This window comes from Temnothorax curvispinosus, unplaced genomic scaffold, assembly GCF_003070985.1.
Source record: "Temnothorax curvispinosus isolate PA1 unplaced genomic scaffold, ASM307098v1 QBEX01001557.1, whole genome shotgun sequence".
Taxonomy (NCBI): Eukaryota; Metazoa; Arthropoda; class Insecta; order Hymenoptera; family Formicidae; genus Temnothorax; species Temnothorax curvispinosus.
Genome location: NW_020211337.1, coordinates 1 through 12,374, shown reverse-complemented (window position 1 = coordinate 12,374; position 12,374 = coordinate 1). Strand labels below are relative to the sequence as shown.

The window sequence follows — 12,374 nt, the reverse complement described above, 5'->3', positions numbered from 1 at the left end:
GAGGTCAAAAAGAGTGATGAGGGATCAAATAAAAGAGAAGAGGATAGAAACTATAAAGAAAGAAATGAGGCCAGGAGAGATAAAAACGAGAGAGAAGCCAGAAGCAAAGAGGAGGAAAGCAAGCGCGAGAAGGAAAAAGCGCGACGAATAGCAGAAGACATAGAGGAAGATGTAAGAAGAAGAAGAGAAAAGAAAGAAAGAGAGAAGGAGCAGAAAGCAGAGAAAGAAGAAAGAGAGAAAGAGCAAAGGAAGAAAAAAAGAATAATATGGAGGAAAGTAAGAGGAGAAGGTCCGAGGGAAAGAAGAGAACTAGTGGAGATAATAATGGAAAGAGTGACAGGAAGAATAATCCCGGTAAGAGGAGTAGTAGAGGCAATTGGAGCAGACAAAAACGAACTGATGTTTATGGAGCTGGAGGAAGAAGAGGACAAGGAAAAGATAATTGAAAAAAGCGAGAAAATATGGAGGAGATGGGAAGTGGGGGTAGATGAGGAACTTTCAATGGAAGAGAGGGCATATAGACACAAGCTGGTAAACAAAGCAAGAGAGGAAAGAGCGAAAGGAAGATCGGCAGTATTAACAAACAGAAGGCTGTGGATCGACGGGAAAGAGGTGAAATGGGACGAAGAGGGAGAGAGATGGAGGAGGATGTAAATCGCCAAGAAAGAAACCAAGGAAGCAGTGAATGGAATCAGAAGGAACGAGAGGAAGGAAGTCGAGGAGGAAAACGCGAGAGGAAAACCTGGAAGGAAAAGGAGGAAGGAACTGAAGAGAAAAGTTACAGGAACCAGTAGGACCGGAGGAAAAAGGGGGGAGGAACGAGTCAAGGGGGGCATCTTGGATTATATAGAGTCAATATTTTTAACAGACAATATTGTAAAAATACGAAGATAGATAGTAGGAGATGTAAAAGTGGACCCCTTTCTTTGGATTGTATAGAGTAAAAAAGAGGCCAGGCCAGGAGAGCAGAAGTTATGTAACGGTTTGGGTACGTTCCGTAAAAACGCCTTGTAAAGCCGAGAGGCAATTACAATAAAATGAATATATATTATAGTTTTTATAAATAAATATATTAATCGTATTATTTTGCAAACATCTCTACTATTATATAAAGGGGAAAAGTTTGTAGTGTTGTTCGGGGTAATCTTAGAAACTATTGAAGCGATTTTGAAAGTATTGTATATGAAGTAGGGGTAAAATTTCCCGGGGAGTGCTATAGGGTGTATAGTTTTTTGTTACCGATTTTCTGGAAACCGGATTTTCTAATTTCTTCAATTTTTCGGGAAATAATTGACGGAATCTCAAAGAATTATATGTGAGACAGAGGTAAAATTTTCCGGGGAGTGATATGAAGTGTATAATTTTTCGTTACCGATCTTTTTTGGAACCGGTATCCGAAATTTTTCCAAATTTTCGGGAAATAATTAACTGAATCTTAAAGAATTGTATATAAAACAGGGGTAAAATTTCCCGGGGAGTGCTATAGGGGGTGTATAGTTTTTCGTTACCGATCTTCTGGAAACCGGTTTTTCTAATTTCTTCAATTTTTCGGGAAATAATTGACGGTATCTCAAAGAATTATATATGAAACAGGGGTAGAATTTTCCGGGGAGTGATATGAAGTGTATAATTTTTCGTTACCGATCTTTATTGGAACCGGTATTCAAAATTTTTCCAATTTTTCGGGAAATAATTGACCGAATTTTAAAGAGATATTTTCTTAAAGAGATATTACCTCGATATTTCACTTACCGATTACCGATTTTATTCCTTGGTTTTTTAATTGAAAAATCGAGGTTCTGTGTACATCGCGAGCGACCAATCTCAAAATTCCCGAAAAAACGCCTTGGTAAACCAAGGGATGATGTCGCTGATCGGTAAATAAAATATCGGAAAAGCGGAAATGACTCAATAGTGTGAAACTCGAGTAGAAAAAGACCGGTTACGACATGTTTAATCCACGAAAACATTTATGCGGTCCGATTTCAAATTAGAGGCAGTTATGATTCAAATTACGAATATCAATTTCATCCGAGTGTAATAATTGAGAAAATGGATGCAATATGTGATCATTGTCAAGTAAAAAAGTTTAAAACTTAAGCACCTAAAATGTGTTATTCATGCAGAAAAGTTAAACTACTGTCTTTAAATCAACCACCCGACACACTCCTTATGTTTGTCCACAATAAGGATATTGAAACACAAACAAAGTCGTTTCAAGAAAAACGACTCCCGGGCGAAGCCCGGGTAACCAGCTAGTATCTTATAATTTAAACTGAAAATAATATAATCATAGGATGAACTTATATAGTCGTATAAGATTATATATGATCAGATCAGATATTGCATCTCAAAGTATCCGATAGATGGCATTCGATGGAATCTGTTTCTCGTATTTAAAATTTGACGAATAGTGTTATAAGAACGGTATCAAAAGACACAACACTGTCTCGGGTTATGGAGCGGCACAATTTTTGTATCGTGGAGTCTACTTTTATAATAAAGTGGCATACTTAAAAAATAACATTTGAAAATAAACAATTTTCTGAAACTTACTTAAATATATATGTCCTTATATATAATTTTATATAATCATATATGATCATATAATCTTTTATCAGGCCAAAATTCATATATGAGCATATAAGATCGCTTCTTATACGAGCATATAAGACATTATAAGAGATATTTTTTATATATCCTTATATAATCTTATATAATTATATACGACCATATAAGATCTTATCAGGCCAAAATTCATATATAAGCATATAAGATCGCTTCTTATATGAGCATATAAGACATTATAAGAGATTTTTTTTCCGGGTAATGATTCCTATTCTCCTCTGTCGAATAAAATAAGATTGACTTAATATCTTGAGACAAGAGTAATTATAAATTTAAGCTTATATATTCTTGTGTTTAGACTAAATTTTCACGCGATGTTAGCCGTGTTAGCGCCACAGTATTTAGCGCGAAACCGATGTGTGCTACCGTCTTTTGTCAACGCCAATAACGTGATACGCTATTGACCGAGAAGCGTAAGTGTTTATCATACATCAACGTCGTGGTCGTGAATATAAAGGCAGATTAAAACGTAAGTCTGGAAAGGCTATTGTACAACAACCTTTTTCGTTTTACGTTTATCTTTGCCTTAATTAATATATCTATGCTACAACAGACGTCTCGTTCTCTCAGCCATACGCGCGCGAGTAACGTGTTCGTGCCTGTGGTGGATCTAATTATTACCTGTGGTAGATCTGATTTATTATGAATAAAAGTTTACCAATATCTGTGTTTTTGCTCATAATATATATCTGTGTTTCTCAAAAACCTTTACTTTATTCTTTCGCAAAAAGAATCTTGGAAAAATAACATAAGATTTCCTGACAATCTACACTGAGAAAAAAATGTTCTGGATTTTAGTAAATATTTTAGTTTGCATACAACTGTGACTCCATTTATTAAAATAAAGAAAATTTTTCTTTTTATTAGTATATGTGTATTTGCTGAGAAAAAAATATACTAATAAAAAGGAAAATTGTTCTCATTTTAATAAATAAAGTCATAGTTGTGCAAACTAATATTTACTAAAATCCAGAACATTTTTTTCTCAGTGTATGTACAAGTTTTTTTCCGCAAGAGAATATAATAAGATTTTTTTCAGATTCGTCTATAGTTGAATCAAGAATATTATGAGATTATCACAAATTGTTATCTAAATCTTTCTGAGAAAATTAGAGGAATAGCTTCAAGATTATTTTATTCTAGATTTAAGAATTCCTCTATTTAAATCAAAATATTCTTCTTTTAATACTAAATATGATTGGCCCTATTTCGATCCTATTTTATGATAGATTGAAGAGTAATAGCATTGTATTTAGAAGTCTTTTCTGTGGGTGCGCATTCACGCATCGTATGTAGGATAATCATGTACATCACGGCTGTCGCGATGAGCGTGTTGCGCACAATATAAAACAATAACATTATAACAACAGAAAATTAATATACTATCAACGTTATTTATAAGTCCAAATTACAAGGAATTTTGAACTGTGCATTGATCTCAAATAAATGTCAGAGTAACATTTGAAAAATATTTTTTGTAATTTTTTAAAAATATTTTAACAATATTCAGAAAAATCATATTACACATAAAATCAATATTTCTAAACGTTAATTTAATGTTTCTTGCTTACTGGGATATATCTGATTATATCTCAGATATATTTTACTGTGTGGGCTATTAAGGCAAACTTGATATTTTTCTATTCTCACGTCGAGATGTCAAAAAGAATTGGTTGTCGAATGAAATGCTTAGTGCAGGTTTCGAGATATATTCGACATGCACTTGCATCAAATTTGAAACAAGTTGCAGACGCCTGCACGTCTACGAACGCACACGTCGACGTACCCGGAAAATCGAACGAACGTCAATCTTATGCGAATGGGTGAGAAGCGCCACGCCGCGCCGCGTCAAAAATGAAGTGCGTGGCTGCGACCGAATTGAATTATGCATCGCGTGCACGATTTGTGGAAGTGATCGGCAATCGTTTCGCCTTGAGGTCGTTTCCTTGAGTTTTCCGCCTCGCCCTACTACGGCCGTGAACAGAAGGATGCACATAAAGCATCCTCTTTGGCGATCCTCTTCGTCTCGCCTCGCTTCGCCCCCCAGAGGCCGGCCTGGGACACCCGGGCCACTCGCGAGGCACGCCTGCACGCGCGCATCACGCGATACGTGATCGGGGCATTAATTGCCGATTTTAGCGGCGAGATGGGCTACGGGCTTAGCTATGAGACAACCCAATCTCCCATCTCCCCGTACATATAAACTAACGGGCGAGCAGGTGACAAGGTTTAGTCAGTTGATCGTTTCAACCGCGAATGTAGATCCCTCATTGCGCGGGTGCCTTCTGACAGCGGTGACCAGGCCCCGCAAGGAACTATGACGGTTTTACGGTGTTGCTTCAGCAGGTGAGGGTGCCATGCGTTACGCGCCGAGCGTTTACCGATCTATCGTCGTGTTATTTAATTGATAGAAATCGGCGAACGGCACGCGCGGAATCGAACCGAAGATCGATTCCATGCACGCGCCGTTTTGCACACATACTTGTAGAATCGAATCCTCTCTTCTCGAATCAAGGATGATCGCGACGCCACGATATTCCATAATAGCGGTAATTCGCGACGTCTTGTCAATTCCGAATAATTTTATATCCTTGCTGAAATATAGAAGTTTATCGAGCTAGCAGCGAATAAAGCGATAAATACCACCGAGCAGAAACAAAAGTAACCCAGGCAGTACACATGTCCAAAATCAGGACATAAGACGTCTTAAAGCTGTCTCAAAGATGTTTTTAAGACGTCTTATGTGTCCCGATTTTAGACATGATGTTGTCTGGGAACTAATTCTAAAAGTAACTAGTTTCATCGCGAGTCATCTATCGTGTAATTTGACTAAATATCGTATGCAATGCGTTACAAACACGAAGGTTAGAGAAATAGACATATCAGAGCGACGGCGACGGATATAAGGACTTATCGATGTTGAAATCGCTTTTTCGAACAAATTGAAAGGATAAAGAAATAAACGTAAATTGTTTAACGACAACTATGAAGAACTTGTCGATTTTAACGTCGGTTTCTCGAAAGAATTAACATCTGCAAGAATTGCGAGAGGATGAAAAAAGAAAGAGAAGGAGAGACAGTGTGTGTTAACTCATTGAAAAAAAAAATACTTTAAATATTATCAAATATCAGGACATACCTAAATATGCGCCGAGAAGGAAATATAGGCGGCGTATGAGGCGAAGCGACTATTGGTTATACGCATTTTATGTATTTTTCGGTAGAGAGGGAAGTGTTGCATCCACGTGAATCCTATAAGTACGCAGACACCGTACAAAAATGAATGCGAGTTGGTTGATCGATGTCATATTGATAACTTTCACTTAACTACACCGTATGATTTTTACGTACGCACGTGTGCATCGAATTTTGAAGCATCATATTCTACTACAACTTTCTCCAAACTGTAAGTGGCTACTTCCTTGTAAAATAACTCGACCAAACTTTCCTCCGTGCAAGGTAAACGAGTGAGAAGATAAAAGACTGAATCAAAAGTGCTGTTCCTACATAAGTTAGTTTGTATATTTTTAACAACGAAAAAACGTCGTTTTTACATATTTATTTATCTTATAACAATGAACAAACCCCCAAGACAACCCTGATAACTATAATAAATTTTGAAATTCCCATTGCGTCACAATTTAAATTAAAATTAGCTTTATATTCACGTTACATAAACATTTATAAACATTCAACAGTTTAAGTCAACAGTTTAAGCGTTTAAGTGCAGGTTTTAATAAATTAACAAGTATATTGGATGAGCTTCTCGGTTAATATTCCCGGTTTACCCTTGTTGTGAAACTTATTGTTATGCAATCCGTATGCGCGATTATCCGCGACACACTCTACTTGCATGATTCGATCACGCCAATTAAAGGTATCTTATTCTGAATTGTTAATGTGAGGAAGTAAACGTCCCTCGCGGAATTTGGCGGGCGAGCTAATACTATCTACAATAATACGACGCCATATGATTGAATGTATGTATTAGACAAATGTTATGTAGCGAGGCCATGATATCGCGCGATTCAACATTGGTGCGCAAGGTAACAAATTCACAATTGGGAAGTTACTGAATCTAAATAACTATTATTTCGTAACGACGGACAATGAAATAAATTAAACACTAATAAGTAAATGAAAATTGACCGATATGTGAGTAATCATAAATAAATAGAAATGCCTTATTCGGTCAAGCTGGATCTTTAGGCCTAATAATATTTTTGATTACTTGTCGGTTTTAAAACAGTCAATCAATTTAATAATATTGATGCTAATAAGCACCTTTTAGAACATTGCAAAGGGCACTAAATTGAGCATTATTCTGTAGAAAAAATCTATTATTTTTATTAGCATGTACATGGTAAAAAGAATATATCTTTATGAAACTTAAAAAAATGCATCTCATAAAAAAAAAGGATAAAAGTTCGACTGTTGTTATATATAACTCAGCGATATATAACATTTAATAAAAAAAATTTGATAAGAACGGCTATTTCTATAAAAGGGCGCTTTATTAGGAATTCTTCGAAGGGACAGATACAGTTATTAATGTTAAAATATAGTAATGTTAAAATATATTAATGGTTTTTGGAAGCACATTAATGATTGTAAATTCAGATTTTTATCATTTCGAAAACATGCTAGTGAGCTGTGCAACTAGCTAAATGCATATATTTTTGCATTTGCATGCTATTAAAAATGCTGAATTCTACAGAATAGTGTTCAATTCGTTTTGTTTTATCCACATGTTGCAAAATAACAGCTACCTATTTAATAGATATATTGCATAATATCTCGTTAATCAGATGTAGAATGTATTTTACATCCCACGTGAGTAATGTAGAGGGTTTAAAGAGGATACCTTTTATGTCGGGAAAGAAGATTTGAAATCGACAGGGTGCGCAGAAACCGGATGCTATCTGCATCTTATCTTTCTTCTCTATTTTATGTTATTTTACATTCGTGGTGTTTCGTATTCATGGCATATTTATGATGCATGTTCATCGTGTAGGAATTGCCGGTTAAATTTTATTGCTCACTCGCATTATGTATCGTTTGATGAATCACTGTATAGATAAGTGAAGAATTTGTCTCTTAATCTTTTCATTCTCGGTTTTATCGAAAGCAATTAGCATAACACGGAAATATTGATTCAAAAGGATATTCTTTTGCGTTAAAAATAGTGGATTAAAGCATTGCAGAAACGCATCGAGAAACGCAAATATATCTGCGTCGCAGTTGAAGCAGATACATTCACAAATTATTCCGTTTATCCCTCATTTGCACATCCTTTTAGCACATTTGGTCTAATTGTAAGTATCTAAGTCTCTAAGCAAACGATATAATTCTATCGCAACGTCCTTGTCATTTCGAAAAATATGTTGCGGGAATAATATTGTTGCTGAATTTATTATCTATATGATGATACTGACGTGAAAATTACATTTCTTGTAATCAGTTGAATCGTACATCGGAAGAAATGTGGACCTACCTCGCCTTTGTAGTTGTTATCTACATTATATACGCGTTGAAGAATTACATCAGAATCCTCAAATTTATCTTCACCCTCAATGGACCGAAAACAGTGCCCATTCTTGGCAACGCAAACGCTGTTCTCGAAGGAAATCGTGAGTGATTCAGTATTACTAAAACTTTTGAAATTGCTGTATGCTGTTAATTAATCGTCAACTAATCAAAATCGCTGTATGTCTTATCCAGCCATCTGAATTCTATATTGTTCTCATATCGTAAACGTTGCAACAACCCGCAAATAAAATGAGTTTTAAGTTATCCTATTGAAAGACAGTAAATGTATATTCGTATAGTATGTAAAAGATTTTAATTTCTTAGTGATGCAAAGGATGACAAATGAGGCGCAGAGTTACGGTCGCGTTTTTCGAATATGGTTGACACTTCTGCCGTACGTTGTGCTCGTCGAGCCGAAGGACATCCAAATGGTGCTCAGCAGCATGAAGCACACGCGGAAGATATTTTTCTACAAGCTGCTCGATAACTTTTTGGGCAAAGGTCTAGTTACGCGGGATGTCGACAAGTGGAAGGTACATCGGAGAATCTTGCAACCGGCCTTCCATCGCCACGTACTCGAGAGATTCGCTGGAACGTTCAGCGAGTGCGCCGATCGCTTAGTCGACAAGCTGCTCGAGAAGGACGGGAAAGATATAAACGTCACCGTGTTCGTCAATAACTCGGTCTATGATATACTGATCGGTACGTGATGTAAATTGCTTGTACATACTCGAGAATAGATTTTAATGGTCACAAACAGAAAAACTTGGGTTTTATTATCTAAGAATTTCATCTTCGTACGATTACTCAAAAAAACGCTTACTTAGTTAAAAGTAGAAAATTCTTCTGCGTTTTATTTGTAAAATACTTGGAACTATGTATAGCATAGAAATGCTAATTGGCACTTACTTATTGGAATTAATTAATATTTCCAGCCTTTTCCCACTTTCGAAAAGAAGCGTATTTGACTTGCAAAACGAGTTAAAAGTCGACCTTGTTGATTATATTTATACCTTTTGTTTTATAAATTGCAAACATGGAGTGGAGTAAATAAAAAATTGATAACTGTGCGATAGTATACAAATTAGGATGTATGGTCCAATGCAATAATGAAAATGAGTGCATCACGCAATGAAAGTGTAAAACGCTTTCATTGATGGTATGCCGCGTAGAAATCGACGCGTACCTTAAATGGTATATGCTAAAATACTTCATCTTTTCATAAACACGGCGAATTAGCATGAGAATCCACGTCGAGACTTGTCAAAGTAGTAGCCTATAGTAGCGCGCATTCGTATACTATGCCTTTGTTGATCTTCAATATTTGCGTAACGTTAATACGCCTTTAAAGAGATTAAAAGCTCTTCCTCTCATAATCATACGTTTCGACATCTCGAAGGCGGCGGTACTTATCCCAATGTCAAATATTAGCCACCTGACATAATAATGCTCACTTCAGAGACGATTCTGGGCACATCGGCGAGTCAAAGAAGCAACGACAGTGAAGACGACACGCCATTCAGAAAGTAAGTACAATCCAAAACGATACCAAACAGTAGTCGACCTCATTAGCGAACTTTGTTATCAAATTCCGAAATATTTAAAAAATCGAAAATTGTGTTCTAAAAATTGTGATAAAAACCACCATGTTCTATACTCTAGAAATTATTCTGATAAATTATTTTTTATTGAGATATTTCAATCTTTACAGAATTATTTATCTGAATTAAATTAAACTTGGCTCTTCAAAACTTTTTAACTTGTGCCATCAGTGACTTTGTAAATATTGATATATTAAGTAGTTTTACATTAAAAATTTTCCTGCCGAAGAATGATGAGTTTGCTCTTCATTTCCTTTCTAGAAAACTATGTATACTGCAACGGATATAACGGTAATTACTAACATCGATGTATCTTGGGAACAGGGGCCAAGTTATGGTGCCGTATAGATTTGCACGACCGTGGTTGCTAATCGACTGGATTTACCGATTGACAGCAGCTGGGAAATCGGAGGAACAACAGCAGAAGGATCTGTTCGACTTTTGCTTCCAAAAAATGAAGGAGAAGCGCGAGTTCCTGCAAAAGAACGGTTCCCTTATCACTGACAGCACGCCTAAAAAGACATCCCTGCTTGAGTACATGGTCGAGATCAATGAAAAGAATCCTCGGTTCACTGAGCGAGATATTATCGAGGAATGTTGCACTTTCATGCTGGCTGGCCAGGACTCGGTCGGCACCGCTACCGCGATGACGCTTTTCCTTCTGGCGAATAATCCCAAATGGCAGGAAAGATGCGTCGCGGAATTGAATGAGATTTTTGGCGACGACAGAAGATCACCAACCATGCAAGATCTCAGAGAGATGAAATGTTTGGACATGTGTATCAAGGAATCTCTGAGGTTGTATCCTAGCGTGCCGCTTTTCGCCAGGACACTCGGGGAGGACGTGAGATTAGGTGAGATTTAAAGAGAAAAAACTTCCACGATAATTATTTTATTCGATCCTGTGAATACCATTCAGTTTTACACACAGTTTCTTTATAATTGTATTACTTAGTTGTTTATATATAATTACTTTTTAGTTAGAATAAACTAAAAATTTTTTTAATATCATTGTTTTTTAATATTGGATAATACGTCTTCAACGTGAATATTCAGTAGAATGTAGATAAAAGAACATCCGCGTCAGTAAAAATAATAAAAATAATATAACAATATATTCATCATATAAATATATAAAAAAAATTGCTCTCAATCATTCTCGGAATAATTGCAAAATAAAAACGTTTAAATTAAAAATTATATAACGTTAAAATTATAACTTTCTGTCGTGCAGGAAAGCATGTAATACCAGCTGGTTGTGGCGTGTTTATAGCGCCATATTGTACGCACCGCTTGCCTCATCATTTTCCTGATCCCCACGATTTTAAACCGGAGCGTTTTAGCCCTGAAAACTCCGAGAGAAGACATCCCTACGCTTACATACCATTTAGCGCCGGACCTCGTAATTGCATCGGTGAGAAGAACAAATATAAATCAGTCAGATATATAAGGAAAGAAAAGAGTAAAATTCGAGAAAAGGAAAATAAAGATATTTTAGATTCGTTTACGTTCTTAAATAAAAGCACTAAAAGCTTCTTCAATATTACAAGATAGATTTAACTTTTTTTTTTTTAAGAAAAATACCGTGTGACATATCGTCTCTTTTCCGTACCTTTTTAGGAAACAAATTCGCCACACTCGAGATGAAATCGGTCATCAGCGCCATTCTAAAGAAGTGTCGATTAGAGCCGATCCTTGGCAAAGAGAAGGTGATAGCCAAATTTCGAATGACGGTCAGAGCACACGGTGGACTTTGGGTCAAAGTGAGAGCGCGTGATAAGCAATACGAATCGAAACAATTGAATTAATTAACTATTTCCGGTTTTACGAACTACAAATAGCGATTATAATAATGATATTTCAAAGATTAATAATAATTTAATGGAAACAAAAAGTAACTATAACTCTATGTTACTTCAGCGTTGAAGAAAAACGAAATTTGTCAATGCATTTAGCGTTTCTAGCATAGAAATACTTTGATAGCGCGGTTTAAATAAGTCATATAGAAATCCTTTTTCTGTATAAGCAAAAAATGAAAAGAAAACATTGCAAACACTATGTCACAAATCATAAAAATCGCTTTTTGACTATCATTGTTCTAAATTGTTGGAACGAATAAGTTTACAGATGACTGAAATTACGAGAATATCATATCATTAAATTAATCTTTTTTTTAGTGTTTGTTAACTCTTTTAAATAGATATAGATGTAAACATTGAGAAATGCGACAAACATGTGTACCGACATGTAAAACTTTGCAGCAAACATCTTAAAATTGCGTTAAATAAAAAGTACGTATAATTATGTATATGTACAATTACACAAAAATCCCGTTTCTCTATGAAACTTCGAGCAGAGAGTCCTGAGGCTTTGAGCGGAGCGGACGTGTTGACGAGGGAATTAGCGAGGGCGAGCCAAGAGTAACGTGTGTCGGATTCCGCCCTGTTCAGGGCGCTGACGGCGTGTCGGATTCCGCCCTTTTCAGGGCGTCGACGGCGGTAGTGTCTCTTTTTCGCTTGTTATTTGTGACCTGTGTCTTGCTCGCTGGGAGGGCATTTTTGACAAGGTAGAGTTTTTCACCGAAAACGACGATGACAGTGGACGTCCCTCTAACTC

General features: G+C 36.2%; 1 protein-coding gene across 3 annotated transcripts; it reads left to right on the top strand.

Moving 5' to 3' along the window:
• The first annotated feature begins 4,848 nt into the window (after positions 1-4,848).
• Positions 4,849-12,066, top strand: LOC112466402 (probable cytochrome P450 4aa1). 3 transcript variants are annotated; one of them, XM_025034475.1, is made up of 9 exons: positions 4,849-4,974; positions 5,853-6,034; positions 7,757-7,943; positions 8,090-8,258; positions 8,482-8,859; positions 9,617-9,683; positions 10,083-10,612; positions 10,993-11,172; positions 11,379-12,066. In XM_025034475.1, exons 4-9 carry the CDS (start codon positions 8,111-8,113, stop codon positions 11,564-11,566), a joined length of 1,491 nt encoding a protein of 496 aa, XP_024890243.1. In that variant the 5' UTR covers positions 4,849-4,974; positions 5,853-6,034; positions 7,757-7,943; positions 8,090-8,110; the 3' UTR covers positions 11,567-12,066. The 3 variants fall into 3 exon arrangements, with proteins under 3 accessions (XP_024890243.1, XP_024890236.1, XP_024890249.1); XM_025034468.1 differs by lacking the exon at positions 7,757-7,943; XM_025034481.1 differs by lacking the exons at positions 5,853-6,034; positions 7,757-7,943.
• Positions 12,067-12,374: the final 308 nt, after the last annotated feature.